At 42.1% G+C, this 26,765-nt stretch overlaps 2 protein-coding genes across 11 annotated transcripts in view; both read right to left on the bottom strand.

Annotated features, from left to right (window-relative positions):
* The window catches only part of LOC120820899 (bone morphogenetic protein receptor type-1A), a 29,968-nt gene extending 13,072 nt beyond the window's left edge, over positions 1 to 16,896 (bottom strand). Inside the window, exons 1-2 of the mRNA XM_040179133.2 lie at positions 16,593 to 16,896; positions 6,039 to 6,157 (exon numbers count right to left, since the gene is read on the bottom strand). The gene's annotated coding sequence lies outside the window, so the exon portion shown is untranslated. The remainder of the gene's footprint in view (positions 1 to 6,038; positions 6,158 to 16,592) is intronic.
* Positions 16,897 to 19,624: 2,728 nt separating this feature from the next.
* The window catches only part of LOC120820734 (LIM domain-binding protein 3-like), a 29,796-nt gene continuing 22,655 nt past the window's right edge, over positions 19,625 to 26,765 (bottom strand). For 5 of the 10 annotated variants that reach the window (XM_078104900.1, XM_078104898.1, XM_078104897.1 and 2 more), the window contains 8 exons: positions 26,246 to 26,335; positions 25,798 to 25,854; positions 24,705 to 24,997; positions 24,026 to 24,386; positions 23,343 to 23,523; positions 23,023 to 23,143; positions 22,797 to 22,912; positions 19,625 to 22,568 (listed from right to left, as the gene is read on the bottom strand). In XM_078104900.1, coding sequence (XP_077961026.1) covers positions 22,479 to 22,568; positions 22,797 to 22,912; positions 23,023 to 23,143; positions 23,343 to 23,523; positions 24,026 to 24,386; positions 24,705 to 24,997; positions 25,798 to 25,854; positions 26,246 to 26,335 — 1,309 coding nt within the window. In that variant the 3' untranslated portion in view covers positions 19,625 to 22,478. The remainder of the gene's footprint in view (positions 22,569 to 22,796; positions 22,913 to 23,022; positions 23,144 to 23,342; positions 23,524 to 24,025; positions 24,387 to 24,704; positions 24,998 to 25,797; positions 25,855 to 26,245; positions 26,336 to 26,765) is intronic. The other 5 variants (XM_078104902.1, XM_078104901.1, XM_078104905.1 and 2 more) reach the window with 3 other exon arrangements.

Raw genomic sequence — 26,765 nt, 5'->3', positions numbered from 1 at the left:
CCACCTGTGCAGAATAAAAACACCCGTACAGGGAACCACTGAGCCGTCGCCAGTCGCCCTCAGTGGGGGTTGGGGGGGGGGGGGGGGAGACGGGACTCTGGGTCACGCTGCTCCGGGGATGCTGGGAAATCAGGCGGGCTGGAAACCCAAGCGGCGCGTTAAGAGCCGTAGAAGACAGAGAGCGCTTTAAAAGGCTTCTGGGTATAATAACTTTTCATTTGGATGGAGAGGTAGCTGGCAATAAAAACTATTGTGTAAAGTCATATCACGCTGCCATGAGCGGTGGCGCCGGCAGCGGGTTGTATAGTCAGTGTAATGCAGAGCGAGGCACCAACACCCAGCGGGTTAGAGGCTCGATTCCAACAACCTCAATGTCTTGATAGTAGTTTGAGCCAAAATTTCAAATTTAAACATAACTCAATTAGCAGAGTGAGTTTATATCGAGTTCATATCTCCAGATGTTTTGGGAGGTATTTAAGGTCAAGAATCAACTTTGAGTCAGTGAATCAATCAGTTAAATGACAAAAGGAATTTTAAAGGAATCTGCCGATTAAGACGCAAAAAACGAAGCTTTAGCTAGTTTCTCAAAACTCTTTTGAGACATTTACAAATAACTTCTTAACAAATACATTGTACACTTTCAGCTTGATTTTTCATATTTCTATTTTAATGAATCATACATAATAATGTTTCTTGAAATTTGCTGTACTTTACTTGTTTTGCAATAGGTTGAATTTATTTCCCCATTATGAACTTTCTTAAACATAATTTTGCTAAAACAACCAATTTAAAATGATGATATTGGCAATTTGACAAAACAGGACAAACAGTACTTGACTGTGCGTCGTCACCACGGACACAATTTGTTTCATGATAAAAAATGTCATAAGAATTCCCTAGAAAGAGAAATATCTTCCGTCACTGCAGAGGATGTCTTTAAAAGTTGTGAATCCATCAACCTGCCTGCGCCTCGTGCTTGACTCAACCGGACTCAAACCTACGGCTTCACAAATGCTTTAAGTAAGTTTTCCCAGCTACTTCGAGTCCACGCGTAATTTATTAACTTTACAGCTCCTCGCAGAGCTGTTAAAATACGGGAAAATGATACCAGACGTTGGTAGCGAGGCATTAATAATCCATCGCATAGGGGCCAGACAGCAATAATCAAGCCTTAATGCGTCTCCACTTCCTGCTCTCGGAGAACGGCGGCAGACTAAATAAACGCCACAGAGGCCCGATGGCATGAGCGCTCAGCTCCAGAGCTCTACAAATAAATATAGTAATGAGGGAGATTGGGATCGGTGAGGTGGAGAAATAAAGACGGGGCAGCTGGGACGGAGCACGGACTGAGACCGTTTTGTTTTCATGAATCAGTTTTCACCTCTAGCTTCTTATCAGACCAATTAATATGGAGCTTATCAATATGAAACGTCAGAAAATAGAATCGAATGTGATACCGAGCAAAACCGAACAACTTTACCAGCACAACTTGGTGTGGTTCACCAACAGATCATCATAATGTTGTTCTGTTTGTAGTGAAGGAACTTTCTCACCGTCTGCTGTGACAACACATCAGACCACCGGAGTTATTTGATGATGAAGTTATACATTACACGATAAAATTGTATTTTTCCCTTTCAATGAGATATTTAGCGTTTATTACTCCACTTTCCAGTATCATATTTATCCCCTTTTGACTTCTTTCCTTATTTCTGTCCAACACGTCCTCCCTTCTCTACTTTCACTTTTTCTCCTCTCGCTCCCTCCAGCGTGGCCCCGTTCCCCCTTCCCCTCCGGGGCCCCCTCCTTGCAGGCGGGCCTCTGGGTGCAGCAGCAGCAGCAGCAGCAGCAGCAGCCTCCCTGTTGGTGTCGGCGCGCTGCCCGACATGCCTTTCAGGGCCTGGGAGACTGCAGGCCAGACTTTCTGGCTCCAGTGCCATTGTTTGCTCGGCTGCGCTGCGCCTCGTCCCCGGCGATGGATTAGCATAAGAATACTCTCTTCCTCCCTGCATCTTCTGCTGCCTCCTCCTCCTCCTCATCATTCTTCTTCTTCTTTGGTCAGTCACACAAATGAATCTGGAATACTCTTCTTCTACCACAAATTGTTTGGTGTTGGTTGTTGGGCACAGTGGGAATTACACCAAGCACCCAGATAACAGTCCCGCTTCACCCGTTAGTTCTATTTGAAGTGACCTGTAACCTATTTAATGAGAGTATCTTAGTCTTAAAGGGCACTAAAAACTGATCAAGTCAAAAACATCTTAATTGAGTATTGCTTGATTATTAAATTACCTCACCGGGCCAATTTACTCTTGGATCGTGTATCTTGTGACAGGCGCTGCGGTTTGATACAACTAGGTATATAATCAATAGATCTATTGAGCAGTGTTTATTCGCAGTGATCTCATACAGTCTCAGGAAAGCCTTGTCAAGAGGATAGTTTAAACACGAGCGTCGGGTGTTCTTCAAACCAGCGCAACTGAATTTTCAAAGTTCCGTTGTGCAGATAAACGTCCACTTTGAACTCTTCTACAAAGCTTATTGTGAATGCAGCCGTTACAAAAAAAAAGCAAGCAGCGCCGCACAGTTTGGGGTTTTTAGCCTTTGTGATCTCAGAGGGAATTGAATCTGGCAGAGATTGAATCTCTGTCTCAGAGACACAAATGAATACGAGGAGGGCGAGCGTGCAGTCCTGCAGAGAAGCATAACTTCATTAGAGGCCAAGAAGGTCTGCAGAGCAGCTTCAGCCCCCCCGCACCCTCTCTTTATTTATCAGGTTACAGCACAACAAATTACACAGCATCCGAAGGGGCCGTACAGGTCCACGTGAAGGAGAGCTGGGCGATATATTGATTCCATCAATTCATTTGAATCAGTACTGTTTTTTTACCTCTAGGTCAAGCTGAATCATGGATAATTCTACAACCGCAAAGAATAGGAATCTCTATGTCGTGTAAACAAACCACCTTCAATCAGCTGAGAACTCTTTTTGTACATAGAAATCATGGGTATAAAAATGTGATAAGCTCATTTTTGAGTAGAAGTAGTCACTTAAAATTGACTTTCTGGATGTTTGTGATGATTAAAAATAAGCCATTAGTGCCGATCTGCTCAAACACCCTGTGGACACGATTGAGACAAAACAGACATGGAGCCTGGTCTCAAAAGTAATAAACCAGTTCAACATGGCTCCCTAAAAAGGTGATTTTAATCACTCTAAATCGCCATAGAAACAGGTCTATCCATCACCGGCAGTGTTGCCTTTTCCCCACCACAGCAGAGCCGTAAAACATACTCAACATCATAAAGACCAGCATCATGATCATAAATCACACTGATTAGCGAGTAGACACCAGAGGACTGGGAAGTTCTCCACACAACACAGTCCTCCCAGTTAGGCCAGTTGACTGCTGCTGTTATATTATACAGAACCAAGCTCCATATACCATCGGTAAAATAGTTTCAAGGGAGGTGAACAAAATCTAGACAGATTTTTAGGTATTTAAATCAAATATTGTATGAATATGACGGCATTGGAAATAATTATCAGTATATTATATCACTAATATTAAAAACATTATTCATTCAAGGAATTCAATCAAAAATGAAAAACCACCATTCCACTTGTAGATGAGGGAACCAGAGTGCCATTAAGCCCCGCCCTCCTCAAACTGTCAATCACATTTCTGTCAGAGGTCAGCAGCATTTTGAGCCAATCCGACTCAGACGTTGAGAACTTCTTTTATGGACAATTTTCCATTTGGAAAAAGTCATTTTCTGCCTCAGCTGCTGCTCGCAGGCCAAACTGGTTTGATCCCAGTATGAAGAAATGGAAACTGGAGACAGAACTGGAACTTAGACAGCTTTCCCCAGAGACATACAACTAAAATATAACTAACTGTAGCAGACAGAACATTGGCTGTCTGTGTGTGTGTGTGTGTGTGTGTGTGTGTGTGTGGTCAGAGGCCGGACTCCGTGAAAGGAGGCTGGATGGTTTCATCCACCGTGTCGCCTTGGAAACTACGGCCAGGCCACAGAGCCATGCATGGACTGAACAACGACACAGGTGGTCCCGAGAGTTTGTGTAAAGGAGGAGAAAAAAAGAAATAACACAATATAAAAATCAAATGTATAATCAGAAATAGAAAGTTACGGGTAAACAAAGACGGCAAAGAAAAGGCTTCAAGACAGAAAAAGAGGAATCTAGTAAATACAGAAAAACATAAAAGGAAAAATGAATGTTTTTGGGAACAAGATCAGAAATCAGTTTACTTTTCAGGGTTCAATGTCCAAATAACCAAGAAGAACAGTTGGGCAGAAATGGAGTGACGAGTTTATAAAGAATGATTTCTAATGAGACACAAGGAGATGGCTGTGTTTTCTTGTGTGTGCGAGTCTGCCCTTTAAAGAATCAATGAAACTATTGTTTAAATAGTCTTTATATTTGTATGCTGTATTTTTAGGACGGGATCTTATTAGCCATTTTTTTTTTCCTGGTGCTTTGTAACTTTACTTTGAAAGAGGTGCTGAATGACGTTACAAAGTGTGTGTCAGATTAGACGACTTTGAATGTCCAGTTTAAACTGCTTATAATAAACACGGATGGGGTTCGTTCAATCATTTGCTTACACTGACCAAGACGCCAATTTACAGCATTCATTTAGGCTCTTTTTATACACGACAAGAGGAGCAAAGCCTTTTAAATATGTGGGTAGGAAAGCTTCTCCATTCTTGTGATCGTTTTATACATTATACATATCTCTCCTGATCCTGGCCGCTCGCAGCCGTTGCTCCGTGCTCCTTGAAATTAAGACGGGGGGGCGCTTCAGGACTCATTAACCTCAGATAAGAGTGAAGCTGTGACTGCGAGTTCTCCACAGCGACTCGCTCAGATGGGCGTCTGAGGAATTTATGACTGACTGCAGAGTTTCTGACAACCAGCAGAATCCAAAAATAGTGAAGGCCGGGGGGGGGGGGGAGGGGGGCGGCGGCCATTAGAGCGAATGAAACAGAATTAGAGTTAATGTTAATGTAGTATAACCTCGTATCTGCGCCGGGAACTTTAAGCTGAGCCGGCCTGCCCTGCGTGGGTGAAGCGTGCAGGGTGGTGCGTGTGCGTGTGCGTGAGAGAGGGTGGAGTTGTGTGTGTGTGGGTGGAGTTGGAGGGGGGGGTTGAGGGACACATGGGAGCGATTTTGTGCGGCAGACTGGCCGGCTCTGTTTGAAGGTCTGACAGCGAGCTTGAGTCACTTCTTGGTCCTGAAATCCGCCTCGTTGTAACACGAGGTCACGTTCTCCCAGAGAACCGGCGCCGTTTAATCGATTTAACTCCACTGAATGAAAAATTAATGGAAAACAGCTGTTGACTGTAAGTGTTTGCGGGATAAAAAAAGAAAAACTTTTATTTAATAATTCCTTACCAGGTGCTCGACAAAGTAAAGTGTTCAGAGTCCCTCTGTGGTAAAGTCGCGCTTATTACGCAGCTCCTGTAACATTAATTCCATTACGGTGCTTTCAAAAGGTAACGATCATTTGTCTTACAACTTCCCACAATGTGCTTAACGGATATCTTTTTGACCAAAAACAGACTCACGCACGCAGAAACCTTTCTGACATGAAGGCATGAATTCAACTTTCACACAGACACACATGTGGATATGACACACACTTTGAGCTCAGTGTAATCACCGCTCTTCCTGCTCTCGCTTGGTTATTAATCACACCAGATGACAGCTCAAATGACTCAATCGGAGCCTGTAATTAAAAGCCAGGAAGCCTTCTGATTGGCTCGCTTTGCCTTCGGCACCGGGGTCAAGGGGTTAATCTCCTCAAAGAGCAGGAGGATGGGGGGGGGCTGGCTAATCAAGTTGTTTTTTTTAAGGATTGTGTGTGTGCATGTGTGGACACACAAGGTAAAGCCACCCAGTATCACTCTTTATGTAACCACAATAAAAAAATCCTGTAGACGTTACACACCGACTGAAGGGAACCGGGCTTCTGACCAGTGTGTGTGTGTGTGTGTGCGTGCGTTTCCATACCTGACTGGTGGCTCCATGGTACAACAGTGTGTGTGTCAATGCACAGCTCCATGGGAAACGTAGTCTTGAGCCAAAGGAAGCCGGCCGGATTCAGGCCACCATCGCAATGAATTAATGACCTGTCAGGGAGACAAACCAAGAATAATTAAACTAGAATTATTTCATAGCTCAGCAACCATCAAACACTTTGTAATGACTTTACAGGAATAAACAGGAACAGTTCCAGTATCACCAGAGTACAAACAAATGCTGACGCATGAGGTCAACACAGTCATAAATATAAACTCTAATGAGATGCTCCTCGGCCCCAATTACCAATGGAAGCTTCTGGAAGACCCCAATCCCCCAACTGCAAGGGACTAGTGAGGCTCCCAGGACCCCATGGAAGAGACAAACGCTTCTCTGAATTTACCAAAACTCTTTCAAGAACCAATGGAACCTTCAAGACTTCCTGGACTCAAATGTTCTCAATCACTAGATCCCTGTAAAGAAATAGGTGGAGCACTGTGGCAGTCAGAGTGTCCTCCTCCTCGTCCCCTCAAACACAGAAGCCTCTTTATTGGACAACACAGAGCTAGTAAAAGGAGGCTTTATTTAGCCAAGGAGGCAGATGTCAGGAGAGCGAGTTAATATTCACAACATGAGATTTGAGAGGAGAGTCAAACACCGAGCAGCAGTTCATGGAGTCTGAGCAGAGACACTGAAGAGGAAGCGGCTCACCAGCAGCCAACTAACAAAATCAAGCTCCTGACGTAAGAATACACAAGTATACAGTCTGAAACACAGAAAATTTAAATCTGGAAATATCACGAGGGGCCTGATCCCTAGAAAAGTTCTCATATTTTACATCGTTTACGTTATGTATGTGAATTTGAACTAAATCACATATTTCATCTAAATACAATGAAAGTAATAATTTATCGACTATTGATTTAATGACAGAGAAGGGGATTTCACACTCTGGATAAATGTTTTGTACGGACCATTTACATGAATAGCTTAAGGTCAAAGGTCAGCAGTGAACAGCCACTCTGCAGCAGGCCACGGAGGGGGTTTGAAACCGCCCACACCGCCTTCGCACTAACACCAACCCGCTGCTGCTGCCTGGACTAGCACACACGCCGGAAAATGTACTTAAGAACAGTGAAAGAAATGTGTTGATGAGCTGACCTGCAGCTTCAAGGCCTGTGAGTATGTTTACATGCTAGTTTCTGTGTGTGTGTGTGTGTGTGAATGAAAGAGAGTTTAGCTCCACCTCAGGGGAGGAAAGCGGCGGTGGGGATTCAGCCGCCGAGTTATTATAGAACAGACGAGGAGAAAATAGATGTCCGAAGACGGGGGCTGAGAGCGGTCACGAGGTTGGTGAAAAAACAGCTGCTGCTTTCTCTGTCCAACACACACACACACACACACACGCACACACGATGGAAAGGCGGTGCCAAGAAAAAGAGACGTCGGGGAAAACAGATCTCCCACGCACAACGGTGAACTTTGTGTGTGGGAGATCTGCATCCAACGTTTTGATGTGAACAATGATGTAATCAACGGAGTGGAAACGGCGTAAAGCTGTTAAACAAAAGAAAAGCTCCCCCTAAACTGGATGAAAATGTTTTAGTTCAGTTCAGTAAATGTACATTAAGTTAGCCAGAGAAGCTGCAAATAAAAGCATTTTAAAGCTCCATTCATCCAGTAGCTGCAGAATTTTTCCAGAGATCCTCGTGGATTTAGTTTGGAAGCGCAAACTGCTCGGAGCCGCCGGGGACATTTTCATTCCTATACGCGCGACGTGTCAGACAAAAAAAGGTGTGAAACCACAGTCTGAGCACAAAGCTGTGAAACCAGTCCTCTCGCAGGGAATGCAGCCGGCGACGGAGCATAAACACATGAATGCTATCAGAGGGAAAGCAGAGCACGAGGGAACAAACACAGACTCTGAAGTTTAAAAACGTGAAGGTGATCTGCAGTGGAAAAGGTTTTTTTTTTCTGCCAATGAAGAGCCATTTGTCTCCCATGGTGATTTTAGTTATGCACATTTTTATATCTGTAAGCTGAACCAAACAGGCCATTTAAAGTTGTGATGTGTCCATTTAACGCCTTGCAAGAAATCTGCTCAGGCTTGTTGACTTGTCACTTTGCTCAGGGAAACAGCTAAATGTATTTGCATTTGTCCTTAGAGGGGAATTGATTAAATTATCATTGGCTGGAGCTGAACCAAACAAATTAACTAAAAAAAAAGAAAAATGATTGGCTTTAATAGAATTTGTGTAATTCACAACGGGCTGGTGCAACAATGACGTCTGAAGGTCAACAACATGAGTTTGTTGCAGTTTTTAGTCTCACAAGAACATCTTGTCGCCGGGAAACATCGGAGGACGAGCGGTATCCTGTCCATCGTTTAATTGTGCTTTTCTAACAGGACGGCCACTGCAGATCGTCCAGCGTCCCGAGTGTGTGTTTATGCGTGTGCGTGAGTAAGTGTCTGTGTCAGATTCTGATCGCAGCAGTTAAAGCCAGCGGCTTTCGCAAAACCAACAAGGGAAGGCGAGAGCGGAGGTTTGGGCGAGAGGCTCACGCCATCAAAGTCAACCATCAGCGTGAGCTAATTGAAATTAAAGACCAGAAATGAGGAGGCGTGGACCGGAGGGGGACGGGAGGGGCAGAGAGGGAAAACCCAGCGAGGAGGACCGATGTTTCCTCATGGCTGCGGCCTGCGAGGATGAAAAATAAAATAAAAGAACAGTAAAGCCTTGAAGAACCTCCTCCAGGAGTTGGTCGGCCGGGTGATGGCTGCCGACCAACAGAAACTGGGCGTCTGCAGAGCAAACAATTCACAGTCCTGCCCTTTACTTATAAAGCACACCATCTTTCTTCTGAATAGTTTTCTTTCAGACTGGAAGCACCTGAAAATTACTTTTTAATGTTACTTTCAAAACATTAATCATTGGACTATTAATAAAGCCGTTGTATAGAGCCAGTACAACAACATTAAAGCAAAATAACTCTATAAACTTAATATCAACAAGCCATTATTTCTCCATGATAATGCACATTTAGTCACGTGCGTAGATCTAGACAACAACGCCTCGTGCCCACCTCTGAGATGAGCCCTAACCACGTTCTAATTCAAGGGAACACAGCATTTAGGTTTGTGAATAAAGGAAAAACGCCATTAAGTCGGTCAGACGGTCTAATCCACACGGGGAGGAGACCACTTTACTAGCGGCGAGCTGACAGGGGTCGAGGGGTCGGGATTCAGGTCAGAGGCCAACGTCACTTCAGAGGGATCACTGCACCGATCGGAGCGGAGGATTAGTGACAAAGCAAAAGTAAACCCCCCCCTCAACCAAGACGTCTGACGGTATCCACGCTGCGCTCGGATTGGTTTTTAGCGCTTTAGCGGATGAGCGTTAATCAAACCGCGTCTATGAGCATTTTGCTCACTTGTGCCTCATAAAAAAAGATGTCTTGTTCGTGTTGGCTAAACAAAACTAGAGCCAAAACCTGTAGTCATCTAGAAAGGAAATCTGTCAAGAATTGGCAACAAGTTATTTTGCTGCAACAGTGAGCAAAATAATAATTATTTAATTATTGATCAATTAATCGCTAGATCACATGGTTTAAATTCCCATTATGTGGTCTTCAGATAGCTGGTTTCATGTAATCAACAGTCCAAAACCAAATAGATATTCAGCTCAGTTACAGATAACAGAAAAGTCATTTATCTTCTCACTGAAGAAGCTAAAAAAATAAATACACGTGACCTAAAATTAAATACCATCCCCTCAGATTTTCCACCCTGATATATGTCCAGATGTTGGATAAATTCAGTGCAGATGTTTTAAATGCAAGGAAATACCCAGTACTGGAAAAAACGTGTACATTACACGTTTGACTGAACAGAAGACATGAAAACATGGCTGGTTATTAGCTACAGTAAAGAAAACAATTATTAAGCCATTGTTTTGTAACGTTGTGACGGTAGAAAGCACTGTTGCACAATACAAAGATCAAACTTCATCGCTGTGGTCTGGTTAACCCTTTAGATTTTTTTTTTACCTCCCAACGTCCTCCACTAGAGGAGGGGGAACGTTTTCTAACCAACACATCGAACCGCTGTGGGGAGGCGGATCTGAATTATTCACTGGGTGTATTTAAAGCAGGGATCAATACTATTAAAGCTGGAGACTGTGAACATTGACGTTGCGTCGACCTTCAGCTGGAGTCCGGACAGAGGCGGAAGAGTCGCTTTTTGTTTGAAAGCAAAAATCGGGTAAAAAGACTTAACGAAGGGGGCGGGAGTTATTTTGCAAGGGTACAAAAAAAATAGCAGTAGAATATAGTAGTTTTCTGTGGAAATTATGGTGATAATCTGAATGCATTAGAGGTCGACATTCTGAAAATGTATGTACACCAAAAGCTAAATTGATTATTCAATGAAGTACTCGCAGATATAGTAAAATATAAGAGGATGATTCCATGCGGCACTACATCAATACACACGGGCAGATACATTACTAACCTTTCAAACTCATTTTTCCACATTGCACTGATAGTTAATCTCCTTTGACAGAAAAAGAATTCCCCCAAAGTTTGTGCCAGAAAACAAGCATCAACAGAGACACAAACGCATTAAACAAAGATTACTACCGTATCTGCTAAAGCCACCAGTGTCTTACAACAACCACTACAAGACCCGCCCCTCACATTCTACACACAAACACATTTTACTGATTTCTGAGTGCAGGTTTAATCTCCAGCGTTAGTCCTTGTCTACCCTGAAGCTGCTTCACCTTTGCCACACATCCAGCAGAATGAAAACACACGGTGCAGGATATAAAATATCTCTGCAGGGATGGAGGGGGGAGGGGAAGGTGGCGAAGAATCGTCCCTCTGTGCGCTTAGTGCCCCATTTACTGCCTTTATTTATCTGCTATGCTGCAGCAAAGAGGGTGGACGTATGGAGGAGGAGGAGGAGGGTGGATTGCATGTTTTCCTCCCTGGCTCAGCCACTCTGTCTCCAGGACGCTGGGGGTGAGGGGGGGGGGGGGGGCAGACAGAGGAGAGCGCTGGAGATTTGAAACCTGATCTCCCTCCCCACCTCCTCCCTCAATCCCTCCTCCTCCTCCTCCTCCACCGAGACTCCCTGAGTAATGTGATCCCCAGTCGGGGAGACTGGAAACACACTCCGAGACAGGGAAAGGTGGAGGAGGAGGGAGGAAAAGGAGGAATGGTGAAAAAAAAGTGGGGGATGGAAATAGTGCAGAGGGAAAGAGATCCCCGAGCTGAGAAACACTCCCAGAAGACAGAAAGCTGAGAGGAAGTGAACCGAGAAGAGGAGGGAGAAATGAAAAGACGAAGGAACGGGAAGAAAAAGGAGTAAGAAAGAGCCAAGAAACAGAAACACTGAAAAATGTACGTTATAAAACCATTAACATACCATCACTGAAACGGCAGGTTCTCTTTTTTTTCTCCAATAGACATTTTCCAAATCCAAATAATCATGTTTATCATTACTCATAGTTTGGATGTGAGCGGTTTCTTTAAAAAAAAAGGTAAATCTAGTTCAGGTTATTACGAGGAGCAAATAAAAAAAACTAACGTGGAAAGGGGGAAACAGATGTAGGAAAGTGAGGGGAACAAAACAGAATGAGAATGCAGGAGGAATACACGGCGATAGCTTCCTGTGTTTCAGTCGGTCAGCGTCATGTTTAAACTGCATACTAGCAGTGTGAGAACAATCAAATTGAACGTGATTTAATAAGAAAAGTAATTGAGTCCCTAAATTATGTGAAACATCAACATGAAAGTTGATTTAAACAAGCTGTCCTCTCAGTCTGGTTGCTAAAATAAAATCACAAGATGTGGAGAGATGTCTGAGACAGCCACCACTAAAATGAGAGTATCATATGTATAGCCGAACATGGGATCTCCAGCTGTGCAACAAACACGCTCAGAAGATGGAGGCAACGTAATTGAACAAGGAACCGGGAAGACACACAGCTGCAACAAGCATAGCCGAAAGTAAAAGAAACAGGGTTTTTTTCTCCATCTTTACTCCTCAACGACTAGAACGAATTCATCCTAATACGACAGTCTGAACAGACCTGTGCCGTGGTCGTGGTTCATAAAAAGGACTTAAAAATGTGAGCCCTCAAACACTGAATCGAGAGAGCGCCTCAAAATACGCAACTCCGTAAGAGGGGAGATTGGGTGCAGCTTTGAGAAGTTGTCAACAACGAGCATTTTATGGCAGAGCAAAAGCTACACGCGGCGGGCCACGATGTGAACGCTTCAGGCCACAAGATGCACACTGCAAGACTTTTGAAAAGCTCCAATGTGTGCTAGCTTGCATTTGATGAGTCAATAAAGCCGCCGGACTGCGCGGTGGAAACAGCCAGCGGGTCATCGCGGGTATACAGAGCTGGAAGCGCTCTGCGGCCGGCGGTTTGGTGTTCGTCTGAACGCCAGTTCACCGGACAATATTTTATTTTTCAAAAAAAAAAACAGCCCCCACGGAGGGCCAGCCTCGACCGGCATTAACTGGCTTTTTCCAGGAGACCGAACTGGTCCCAGTACAGAGGCGGTGGCGTCATCGTATGAGAATAGATGTGCAGCTACGAACACAATGCACAGAGGAGCCTGAGTGACACCACACGCTAGGCACTGAATGATGAACAATCAGCGGGTGGACGAGAGATTACATGTGAGAGATTACGGTGTCCTCGCTGACAGACGGAAAGGAAAAGCGAGGCGAGACATGTTTTCATGTCATGCTGCCCGTAGAATAAAGGTTTAATTACAAGCTCGTATCAGTGGCATTAAATGCCAAACCACGTACAGTTAAATAATCCCATTATTGCGGGGTTTTTTTTTTAAAAGCTGCAGAACAGAAAAAAAATCTGTTGATTCCAAAACAGACAGTTTGAAGCGTAATGCTTTAGTATTAGAGCTGAAGAGATTGGTCGATTAATGGATTAGTCTTTAGTAATTCATCCCGTAGCACCGGCCAGCTTCTTTATCTGATAGAAAATTTAGATTCAGGACAGTTTGATTCACAAAATGAACACTGCGTTTTCCACATAGATAACAGATCAGTAAAAAGATGTTCACAAATCGTATATATTGCAAGCGTTATTGCTATCGTACATCTTCACATGTGAAAAACAGGGAACATTCCAACTTTCACTCCAAACAACAGGCGAAGGGACTTGAAGGAGAAGAGAGGAGTAAATACACTATGAGCATCAGGAGGCGGTTTTATTTTGTCTTTTGCTTTGACAATCCGTCTATCCACCTCATTCACCGTCAGTCAGACAGCTAATCCGGAGACGGAGATCCTGGGCTCGTCTGTGGAATGTACAGCTGTGTGGCATACGGATAATACGACATTTTAATTTCCGACATGCAGCCCCCACCCACCGCCCAACAATCGGCTCTTTCCCCGGAAACTGGGGAGGAGGAGGTGGGGGCAAAGGCTGTGAAGTGCAGGGTGTCTCTTTTTTTAATGGTAGGGCTGAAGGTAGGCCTTTTGGTGCTTTAAAAGCTTGTAATTATTATTCTCTGGCTGAATAGTAGAAAGGAGATATTGGTTGAAATGGGCTGTGATCTAAATTGATCGGTGATTGGACCTATGGACCGTTTTCCTAGTACATTTCATTTTTTGCAAGAAACCGGAGGCTCCAAAGCACGCGTGGGCGTTTTGCAACAAGGGAATCAGTCGGTGTTCTGAAAACAGCAACAAGTTAACACAACAGTCCGTCCAATAGTCAGGTGTCGTTTGGAACATCAAAACCGGTTTCACTCTCTGTTATCGTCCCTCCAGTTCATAAGGGACATAACAAATACCTTAAAATTATATAAAAGAGTACACGAGGTCTGCTACAAGTCATTTCTGTAGGAAATTGCCTCTTTGCGTTCCTCCATCGAAGCAGCAGCTAAACACAAAAAGGGACGTTTGTGCTGAAAATACTTTGGGAGGGCGTGTTGACTTCAGATAAACTCTGGCTCGCGTAGAATGAAGTGTGGACGTTGTTCCTCGTCTACGCCGGACTATTGTTGCGAGACAGATTCTATTAACCGAGAACATATCCTTGGTTTCAACTTGACTGACCTTTAAGACGACCCTGCTGAACCATGTTATAAACTACACAGGTTGATTTAACAAAGTTAAAATATTTAAATCTGAGCTGCTACAGAAGCATCAAAACAACGATTATTGACTGGTGTTACAAGTTTGGTCAAATTTAGTTATGGAGTAAATAGCTCTGTTTCTGACTAAAAGGAGTAAGATTTCTGCTAACATGGAGGAAAACATCCCACTGTACGTCAGTACAACAATGTATTAAACGGACATTTAGGTGACAAGCCTATAAATCATGATTTGCTCCCCTTACAGAGGGTGTTCTCTGATCAAAAACAATGACGTCAAGGTAATAGCAAAAACAGGAACACGAACAAAGAACAGAATTAACTGGAAAGTTAGTCACTTTATACGACAAGACAATGCGCCGCAATAGATTTGGGGGAAAGTACTTATTTCCTCTTTTCAGACCCATTTAGCTCGACTGAAGTGGATTCTGAACACGGTTTGTCAAGTGAAGAATACACTACTGAACACATGGAACCGCTTCAATCTATCTCTTAATGGTGTTGCGGTTTTAGCCAATAGGTAGATGGAGATTATCATTATTTAATGTGTTTGGTAAAAACAGGCTTTAAAAAGGGTTGTAAATACAGCTGTACACACACCTGTATGTTCCTTGTTGCTCGTTCCTCACAGTAACTACAGTGACAATAATGACGTGAAAGTCACAATGAACTTAAAAGTAAAAGACTTTACACTGCGCATGGACAATTTAAGATACAATTATGAAATCAACCAATGATAATAATTTTACTGGTCAAGTTTGTGTAAAGCTACAATATGTAACTCAAGTTTCCCAAGACGTATACAGTCAATATCAGTTATTGTTAAAGCCTTTAGGACTCCAAATAACATTTTTATCTATTATATCGATGTGAGTAATAATAAATCCCCGTAAAAAATCCCTGAATACTGAGTAGTACCTTTTGCCAGAAAATGTTATCAGTTAGTTCCTTGAAATGGGAGATTTATTTAACCAAATAGTTTGACCAATGGTTTACATCTTTCTCTAAATCCCCCTCCTGTCAGCTACCAGCTGACCAAAGGGAGATTCTGTTTTATGTCATCGTTAACAGAAAAAAAAAGGGACTCTGGGCAAAAAATGTTTTTTGTAGAGATTATAAGTATAATACACATTTTAAATTATGATGAAATTAACCAATAGTAGCAGCTTTAAAATGTGTGTGACAAAAAAAAACTGAACTGGCATCACAAGCAGCATCAATAGTGACTCAATCGCCTGTACTAAGTGCAACAAGTGTGTTTAAATAAACTTAAATGTAATATGTCAGAATAACAACGCCCACATGGCAGAGCATCAGATTGAGTTTCTTCCGGCTTCTTTGTTAAACTTCATTAAATGGGTTTGACTATAAACAAAGCCAATGGGCCTTTTCCACGAAACCCAGCTAACTATAGATAGGCTGGTTTGACGTTTCATTAACAAATAGTGAGATAAAACGTGAATATTAATGACTTGTTTAAAACGCGAAAATAAATCAGGAATCTAATGCTGGAAAAATAAATATCATCCATTTTAAGTGACCAACCGAACACAGTTAACAGACCACGCGAACAATACAAACAACCAATCAAGGTTTTGGTGCAAGAAACAACTTTAACGAAACAAAACACCGCGAGTTAAAAGCCCTTAACTTCTTCTAACTATTCACTTAACTTAAGTCTCCTTGGGACACATGCTTCTTCACACCTTACCAACAAAGCCAAGCTAGCGCAGTGGCTAAACTTAAGTTACATAAAACGCAAACCTCAGCCGCTACGATACGACTTTTGTGAGATTAAACGGTGGGTTTTGACTGTAAAATGTGAACGTACGCTAACTCGGTAGCACACGTCTGGGCTACAATCACAGGCGAGATATTGTAAACTATGCGGCGAAGTTAGCTAACCGAGGAATGCGGCTAACGACACCGTAAATACACTTCTCCGGACAAAGCGAATAAACGACATAGTGCGAACACTTTCTCGATGAACATTAATCATTCCGCTGTCTGTCGGCTATTATAAGCCGTGATTTGTTTTAATCACTAACGTCGCACTGCAGAAGTTAAACGAACTTTTCTTTTTTTTTCCACGACAGCACCCAGAAGGATTCGTCTATCCCCTGGCACCGACACTCAACACACACAAAAAAAAATCTGTTCGCGGAACTCCTTAACAGTTTTTAGCAACTTTTTTTCTATGATCAAGAAATGAGAATAAAATATGTGTGATTACAATTTTAGAAATTGCCACGCAGCCAAGTTTGAAAGTCCTGCGGTTTGGAGTCGTAAAACCATAAACACGGAGCGCTCCAAACTAAGGACTGCGTCCGCTCCAGCGATTAGACGTAGCCTTAAAGTAGGCAGCAGACCGGCAGACTGGGAACGAAGTTTTGGATTCCTCCTTACCTTTCTCCTTCCCTCCTAAATGTCTCCGTCAAGGTGCGCGAGTACGAATCCTTTCGACGCTAGTTCTTCGGAGCATCTCGAGGCCAACGTCCCTCCATGACGACCCGACAGAAAACCTCAATTGAAGAGTCTCTCTCTCTCTCAATATCTTCGTCGCGGTAGAGTCTCCTGCCGCCCGATCGCGTCGGTCTGCGGTGGTGATGGAGGAGAGCGAATACCAGCCTCACAAAGATCGCCTGTAAGCGTAACGATGGATCACTAGGGCAAAAAAAACAAACCCTAATTTCCGGTTGGCCAGAGTGGGTGTTGTCTGAACACGCATGCGCTTTGGACTGCCACCTCTCAGGTGAAGAAGATAATATTTCTGTTTTTTTTACATCTACACAGACAGTATTTCCTTTTTATTACTTGTACATCTTGTTAAACTTTGTTGTTTGACAAGACATCTCCATTTAGGTTTCAAATATAAATTATAAACCTCCGAACATACAATATAATTAGCAATGCGACATCTTATTTGATTTATGATATACTTTCTAACCATTGCTATTGTTGACTGTCTCCATATATTCCATATGTATATATATATTTTTAAATTTTAACTTTTGATACAAGAAAAAACAATAATTATGAACAAAAGCCAATGTTAGTAACAATATTACTCATTATGTTTAGTGTCCTTATTCAGTGAAAGAGAGAGAACTCTCTCTGCTTTTTCTTTTCTGCTTCCAATCACTAGTGTCCAGCAGCAATCTGGGAACTTTTATTTTGAAGTAAAAATTTAGAGGCGCCCCCTAGTGTTGATTAGGGAACATTATGTTCGTCAACCTTTCTACTTTACTACTACCGTCTCTAATAGTGTAACTAAAACATCTAGATCGAATGGAATCATCACTTCGATCATCTACTTTGCAAGAGTATCTGGTTGCTTACATAAAGTTAATTAGTAAAAGAAATGTGGGCCAGTAGACTAACAAAAGTTATCAAATTGCCCCATAATAGGTAATCAATAAAGCACGATAAACTGCAGGTAAGGTTTATACAACCAGTGTTGGATGATGAGGAAGGAGTACAGCAGACGCTTTTCATGTTCGCCCAAGATACTTGTTTTTTTCAGTGAACAGTAGGAAATATTCAATAGGTGGCTTGAACACTAATAAAACTGGTGATCACATACTTCCTATTTATTTTCTATGTAAAGAAATGTTTCTTATTGTTGTCATTTACATTTTATTTGTTACTCATCTTGGGCATAACTTAATTGAATTTGACAAAAACTGAATTCTGATAATGAAATAAAGGCTGCAAAGTTAAAGGCACAGCTGGAATGTGAAGGAACTCGTGTTAATGAAGCAGGAACTTTTACAAATTAAGCCACAGCATATAGGTCACCGCTATAAAACATCATTATTTTTACCTTATATTAATAAAACCAACCAATATAAAAGTTAATTTTCAACAAAGTTGAAATGTCTCTGCTGGGATTTGAACCAAGGGTCTACTGTTTTCAAAACAGGCACTTTGACCGACTAAGCCGACTAAGTTTTCCATAATAACTTTAAAGTTAATTTATTTTTACCATGTTGGAATTATGAAAATGCTGTTAAACTGTATTGTTAAAGATCCCGCCGAGCATTGAACAGGATTTTTTTTCAAGACAGAAAAGAATGATTTATTACAAATATTATTATATGTAATAAGGGGGGGAGGAAACCTGTGTTTGCCGCATATCTTGCTTTTTACAACATTGCCAGGAAAACAAAAGAAGTGATTTTCATAGGGAACCAGTGGGTTAACGGTTGGTTAAAAAGAATATTCGAAAAATATTCAAAAAATATTCAAGAAATTCCACACATATTCAAAAGAATGATAGATTACAAAGATCATGATATGTAATAAAAAGGAAGAAAATCTTTGTTTGCCACGTTTTCATGAAAAGCAGCACTTTAATTATCCTCGAGTTTGCAACAGACATACCGAGAGTTGAATAGAATTAACGGTCCACTTTTCTCACAATAATTCTATCAGGTCTGACTCAGGAATCCAAAACATATTCAAGAAAACAATCAAAAAATATTCAAGAAAAAAGACATATTCAAAAGAATGATTGATTACAGAGATCATGATAAGTAATAAGGGGAGGAAGCAAACCTGTGTTTGCCACATATCTTGCTTTCTACAAAACTGCTAGAATTTTTTTTCTAAATATTCAAAAAATGATCAAGAAGATTTGAAACGCTAGGACTTGAACCCAGGGTCTCCTGATTAGAAGACAGGTAATTGCAAAAATGTCCGTAACCCTTCAAAATGTTTGATTGAACGAACGCGGCTATAGACAGTGTTGAGGAGTAACGGAGTTTGCATTTAGAATACAAATCATGAGTAACTGTATTCCGTTGCAGTTACAATTTAAATACATGCTATTTAGATACAGATACTGGCCACTTCGAACGTACGCGGGCCGGACTAGTACAATCATATGGAGGTGAGGCGCTGACGAACACAAAAATGTGTCAGACTTGGGCCTAAAACATTCAGCCAGCTGGAACAGAAGGACACACCAGATTAGGCCTGTTTAGTAAGCAGGACTTGATGCCCACATTCCTACACTTCTAAAATGCAATTGTTTCACACTTACAAGACAGTCACTTTGACCAGCCAAGTCACAGCACCTCTACATATGTCTTTTTCACAGATATGTAAAAGTATTCATTCTCATCAGAAGTGAAATTTTCAAAACTTTATACAAACAAGATGATTAAGTTGAGGTCTGCAGGCATTTTGAACAACTATGTCTCTCTCTCATTGCAATGAGACAATATGTTTTTTAAATTGTGTAATGTTTGTTAAACGGTTTTGAAGCGTACCAGCTCCTCTACTACTGACTCACTTTTGGGATTTGATGAAATATATAAAAATGCATGATTTTATCTGCTGCAGTTTCAAAATGAAGTTCTCTTTTGGCTCTTAAACCGAAGTAAAAGTTCTGTTAAATTATTTCCGTGCAGAATAAGAAAATGGAAAAAGTTGTCATGTGTTTTAAGTGGTCAATTTATTTAACTTGCAACACATATATTTAACAGGTATTTAAAAGCTGTTAACAAATGTATTAAATCAGCTGAATGTTACTTCAGCTTATGTCCTTCCTTCATACTGCGGCTTTAATGTTGTTTCACTTCACAGCTCATTGACACCAAAACCAGTTTAAACGCTCTTCGTAGTTCTAACCATTGACACCAACACTAACCAATACTGACATGGACTCGCTCAACATGCTGCGACAAACTGTGACGTTCTGCATGCACAAATTCACCTATTGAAAAACACACAAACTGTATAAAATACGCAAAATGAAAAACTGTACACCAGCACAAAAACACATCCCGGCTGTACGAGTGAGCGTGTGCCAGTCAGACAGACGGATCAAGGAGGGGCCTAAGGCACGATACGCTGCAGGCAACACGCATTAACTTGCATCAAAGTCCAAAAAGTCAGCCCATGTCAAACCGAGTATTCAGTGTACCCGGGGCTCCATTCACACTGTAAAAACATCACATCCGATGCTACAAGATCACAGGACCACTTCATGGTGCAGCTTTTTTTTTTTTTAACAGAGCATCATTCAACACATGGTAACTGGAGCAAACAAGAAATTGATTATAAATCTGTTCACGCTCGTATTAAAGTGAACACAGTAAAAAGTTCAGCTCCCGGGCAATGTTACTTCTTCTAAGTTTGTCTGTAGGGAGATTTTGAAAGCTAAAACACCCGTCTGTGAGTTTAGTTTAAAATATCATCTACATTGATCACAGATAGATATTGGTCGGGACCAAAAACGGAGCTAAAAGAGGATGAAGATTGTACTCACAATCATCAGCTGGCCAAAAATATAATTTGCTGTCTAAAAAGTAACATTATTTTAGATCTTTGCACAAGATAAAATAAATAAGATCCCTAATCTTTTGGGACTTTAGCACCTTCAAAGGTTCCTGTAATACATCACATTACAGGTCATTTTGCTGACGCTTTTATCCAAAGCGACTTACATTGCATTTTTAACCCACGGCTTTTTACTTTTTGCCCAGGGAGGAATTAGGAACCCTCTCTATGCGGCACCGTCAACCGCTAATAATAATTGAATTCAAGCTCCTACAAACATGAGCACAATAAATAATCAGAGACACAAATAAAAAAAAAACATTCCTTCACCTTGTGATGCCAAACAACCAGAAGAAAAATGAATCAGCTAACTATTTAAAGAGCACCGAACACAGCAGTGGTGCTATATCAGCTTTTAAATAAATATGAAATGAAAAGTTATTTGTTGCACCGTCACACCTGCTCTACGTGAAGTCATGGTGCGATTAGTAGCTACACTCATCAGACACCATCCACACTCTGCAGCAGCCGGGGGGTCACCTGGAAAAACAAAGACACTAAAATACTGTGCAAGAGCAGGAAATAAGTCCAGGCAGAGGCTCTATCTGAATACACACTGTGTACAGGAACAATGTGGCTGTTAAAACCATGTATGTGATCTCTGTTTGTAGTCATTCTGGCTCTTTGTGGCTGATTTTGAGTCTTTGTTGTGGTTGTTTAGTTCTTTTCTGTCCCTTTCTGCTCTTTTAGCAGCTATGTGGTGTTTGTGTCTCTATGTTGTTGTTTGTGGTAACTTTGTGTCTGGATGCTCTCACAGTATCTTTTTGCACTTTAAATCGTCTTTCATATTGGACCACACAGGTGAAGGTTGGAAGGAGGAACCACCTGATCAAGTTACATTCGCTGCCAGTCTCACTTCTAACAACACGTCCGGTAAGGCTTTCATTCTTCACACGGATGTTTGAGGGCATTTTTCTTTCTATACAGTCTGTGATTCTGATCTATTCAGAATTATAGTCAACTGAACCAAATATCAGCAAAATCTTTTTGTTAGATTAGTTAGGTTGAGTGACAAAAAAAGCATTAAAATATCTTAAAATAATCTCAATCCAGGCACATTACTGAGTCAAGTCATGATGAGAGCAATAATCTGGAGACAAACTACAGTTTTGAAGTTGAAGCTTACGGAGTCTTGGGTGTGCCACTTCAGCAATCATATGATTTCCCAAAATATATGTGTTGCAATAAAACAATATATTTATATATACATATCTTTAAAAAAATACTACAAATACGTTTAAAATCTAATCGTAAACATCAACAAAACTCGAAACAAAACTTTTATTAAATAGTATTACTTATTTTGTCTGTAAAAACTGATATAGTAATTCAATGTCGAATATTATTGCGAAATCAATTTCAAAATCAATTTAAATTGAGTGTTTTTTGCCCATTATTTGAAGCTAATTATTGTGGTGAAGATTAACAATGACCTTTTTGGTGATTTTGTCCAACACAAAATACAAATCAGTTTGAGTTACAAATGATTAAATTATCAAAATTATTAGTAGTAATATTTCATTAAACAATATCTTTATCATTGCTTTTTTGTAGTTAGTTTATTAACATATGTTTAGTTTCCATTTCTTTGTTAATTAAAATTTCATTTGGCACAACCAAGACTGCATACAACAGTCGCATTAAGCACACAGGTAGTTTCTGGTAGAAAACATAAGAAAATGAAAAGAACATAATACTGTGGGTTGAATGGCCATCAGCATGAAGATCATGACTTGTTTTTTCTTTCTATTTTGAGATGGGATCATCAGGCAGCTTCGTTTTAATCATTGATATTATTGCACAAAAAGAAAAAACAAACAGTATTTTGCACGAGGAGCATTTACACACACACACACACACACACACATCCTCGACTTGGGTTGGTTTTCCATGACCAGCGGCGTTGCCCCCGTTGGTGGCCGAGCAGCAGGCCTCCATCTTTTTGGTCTACACGTTGATGGCGTGAGCGTGCTTCTTGCACAGAGGTTTGTCTTTCTTTGAGTAGAAAGGCTGGCCCTCGAGGTTCACATTGCAAACCTGCAGGTAAAACAAACGTTGCAAACTTGTGCCAAATAAAGTTCACAGTGCTACTTTCACACAGAACAATAGTGTTCTGAACGATATCTCTGGCTGTGGGTTATCCAGCAGAATGAAGACAAACAGATTACTCCAAACCTGGATAAATGAAACCCAAACTATCGGCCTTCGCATATACTTGTTTCCCCTTATGTCGCACATGAAATGGTGTTTGTTTCTCTTTCTTACCGCACAGACGAAGCAGGTGTCGTGCCAGGTGTGGCCCAGCGCCTCGATGAACTTATCACCCGCCTCCACAGGGAACTCACAGCCATGACACTTGGTGCTGAAGAGTGAGATGTAATCTGTCAAGAGAGACCAGAAAGAGCCCGTTGAACACAAAAAACACAACGTGAACAGTGTGTAGCCCCGACCTCGCGCCTCTGACGTCGGGACAGCGCCAACATGGTCGTACCTTTCTCGCAGTACGGCTCCCCGTCCTCCATGTGGAAGAGGCTGTTCCCGAAGGGTTTGCCGCAGGCCGCGCAAACAAAGCAGGTGGTATGCCACGTCTGCCGCAGGGCGTGCATCACTTCCTGTCACACACGTGACACAACATGTCAGACGGAATGAGGCGTGCGCATGCACCTGTGCGCGGCGGCGAGTGTTTAAAGGCACGTTCAAATTGTTTTGTCGCGTTTGAAGTATTTGCCACAGACCGCTGCGCCTTGCTAGATCCCGTCAGCACGCACTGCAGGCACACGGGCGGAAAGGCATGAAGGCCGAGCGTCTCACCCCCATGATCTTGGTGTTGCAGCGGGCGCAGGTCGGAGCGAAGAACTCCTCGTAGCAGTTCTCGCAGTAGACATTGTTCTGCTCCTCCACGAAGCTGACGTCAGCCAGAGACATGTGGCAATAGTGACAGTTGAACTCCTCGGGGTGCCAGGACCGGCCGAGGGCCACCAGGAAGGGGCCCCTGGAACAAAAAACAGTAAGAGCGGCTGTCAGGTTCAGTTTTTAGGGGAAATGCTTTGATGACTTCTTCTTGTTAATTTTTTTTATCACTTTTTACATTTGATATTCAATACAAAAACAATCAAATATATCTATTATCATTAGTCCATGAAGTGTCTTTGAGTTTACATTGAATGTAAACTGGTATAAACAATTCATAAAGTCATAAAAAGTTATAAAAAACATAGTACATCTTTAAAAACCCTAGCGTAACAAAAAAATATATATCTTATGGAACGTAATTATTAATAGAAAAGTTCATGGGAAGTTAATGCAAAAGAATAAAAAATAGAAATACAGATTCAGCATTTAAGCAGAATACCATTCATATTACTGCAATACCTGTATTTAAAAATATATATACCCATTGATTAAAAAAATGTATTAGTATAACGATGCAGTCCAAACTGGTCTAAAGTGCAGCATAATATAATATATATATAATCAAAAATGGTGTAAATGACCTGATGACGCTGTTGCAGGATCCACAGAGAGCCGTGCGGCTGCTAGCGGCAAACCTCTCCGCCCTTTGGGCCACACCCCTCGCCACAGGTGCAAACGGCGCGGGGCTTGGTGTGAAGAGGGCGGGGCTAGGAGCTGCGGGTGCGGAGGGAGAGGGGTTGGAGACGTAGGCCGGGGGAGGAGGAGCGGACTGGGGCAGCGGCTGTATCTTCTTGGTGGTGGTCGTCATTTTCCCGGGGTCGAACTTGTCGGCAAAGTTGGTGTCGGACACCCAGGGGGGTCGGTTAGAGGAGGCGGGGCCTGCCGGAGACGGAGATGAGGCAGCAGCTTGAGGGTGGGGCTGAAGCGGAACAGGAGGTGGACCTGCAGAGAGGAAAGAGGAAAACAATTTAAAGGCTTAAAGCTTAGAAGCTTAAAATAACAACAACAATAAGCTGTTTCTGTTACATTACATTACAGGTCATTTAGCAGACGCTTTTATCCAAAGCGACTTACATTACACTTTAAACCCGTGGCTTTTTTTTTTCACATTTTTGCCCGGGGAGCAATTAAGGGTTAGGTGTCTTGCTCAGGGACACTTCGACATGGAACATGGGGCAGCCTGGAATCGAACCACCAACCTTATGCTTCCCAGCACACCTTCTCTAACCCCTGCGCCACGACGACCCCAGTTGTTCTCACCTGGTTGCGATGGGTAGATGCACGCGGTGCTGACCACCTTGGGAGGGGTGGAGCCAAGAGGGATCTGAATGGAGCTTTGCTGAGTGGGCGGGGCGTGTTGAGTCGGGGGCTGCTGGTACTGTGGCGGTATTGGCTGCTGGTACTGCTGTTGGATTGGCTGCTGATACTGCTGTGGGATTGGCTGCTGATACTGCTGTGGGATTGGCTGCTGATACTGCTGTGGGATTGGCTGGTACTGCTGCTGAGGCGGGGCTTGTGGGGCCTGGTGCGTGGCCGGAGGCTGACCATATTGACTGGACAGGGATGAAAACATCCTGATTCATTACCATGACTTTGTGAACAGGCAGTTTTGAGTCTTGTGACTTATTACAGGAATTAAGTTGTATCTAATTGATAATTATTTGACATGCAAATCACTAAATTACTGTTTAATGGGTGGTTTAATTCTTAGATTTGTACACGGAAAATACATACACAGGATACGATTTAATAAAGAAAAGTGAGAAAAAACGGCCAGTGTCAGTATCTTCCAACCAAGATAAAGGTGTAAAGGTTGTCATCGTTTGAGTCAGTTACAAGAAATTCAACATGTTATTCAGCTGATGAGGATGTTGTTACTCGACAGTTACACGGTTATGAACTGAGCGAAGTTTGAATCCCATCAGCGGCATCCAAATAAAATGTCCAATGTCAAATAAAATGAATGCCTGATTCTGTTTCAGTGCTTGTTGGCTCTTTCTCAGCCTCTGGAACCTCTTTTAAAGGCACAAACAGACCTGAAAAAAAAAATCCGTCATGGATGATTTAATTATGCTCAGAATTTAGCAGTGTGGCGTTTGATATTCAGCACCAACATGCTATTTTTCAGAATTCAAGACATATTTTGACGAGGTACGACGACATCTTCACACACCAGTTAACGAGAAGCACACTGAGGCCTTGAGTCCACGCATGGTTCTGCAGAGCAGTTTTAAATGAAGAAGCCTTGGTTTGATGGCAGATGTTGAGTTACGCAACGTAGGAGCATGAAGGGAGATAAAAAAACGCTGGCAATATTTGGACTCGAGTGCTGTATCCCCGCAGGTGTGGATACCTGGAGGCCGCAGCTCTGTGCTGTAGACTGTAACCAGCTGCAGACTGTCGCTTCAGGCTGCAGGTTGCAGAGATAACAACAGCAGAGGTCACAATGACGATCCGTATGCTGAAAGCCACCAGGGCGCTGACGATGCATCAGGCGGCTGTTTTCTAACCACAGTCTTTTCAAAAGTGTGTTTTCTTTTCATTATCAGCCCTTAAAAAGAGCCAACAAGCACATGAAAACACTTTGACCCAATTCAGATAACATCATGTGAGTTCCAGATGTTTTTACCAGCAGAAATTCAGAGATTCAGATTAAGAACACAACACCGTATGACAACAGGCACAACAGTCGGTTAAAGCTACGGAGAGCTGAGAGGGTCAAAAAGACACCAGTTTCTCCAAAAACCGATTGTATTCTTACAATCGACAACACAATAAAAATCCCACAGCTGACGGGTTACCTGGGAGGGGCGTGGCCAGTTGAGGCTGGGTTCGGGGGCGGCTGAGCGGCGGGGGCGGAGCCGGCAGAAGGCGGAGCATGCTCAGTAGGGCTTAAGCACAGGAAGCGTTAGGAGCAACAGTGAGAGAGAGACGCTGGGAGCTGGAATCATCATTTACGCAGTACATTCGCAGCATAAAGGCAGACGCTAAAACGCTACTCAACACGCACAACTCACATGCTGTTAAGATCACATTAGTCCGCATCAGATTAATAAACGCGCGGAAAGAGGAAAACATAGAAGGTTGTTGTTGTCTCATGCAGAAAACAAAAAGCTTGATATCGCTCTGGTTGAAAATATGCAGTTATATTCTTCTTAATCAGTCTGAAAATATATATTTTATTTGTAAAAAATATGTTTTTTCTTCTTTTATTGAACCCCGAAAGTTATTACTTTGCTACCTTTTTACTTCACTTAATTCAATAATGACGTTACAAAGTCTGTCCTGTTCCCTCAAATAAATTGTTTTTCAAAGTGTGAG

Source organism: Gasterosteus aculeatus, chromosome 6 (assembly GCF_964276395.1).
Source record: "Gasterosteus aculeatus chromosome 6, fGasAcu3.hap1.1, whole genome shotgun sequence".
Taxonomy (NCBI): Eukaryota; Metazoa; Chordata; class Actinopteri; order Perciformes; family Gasterosteidae; genus Gasterosteus; species Gasterosteus aculeatus.
The sequence above is the reverse complement of the archived record's forward strand: the minus strand, read 5'-3'. Positions and strand labels throughout refer to the sequence as shown.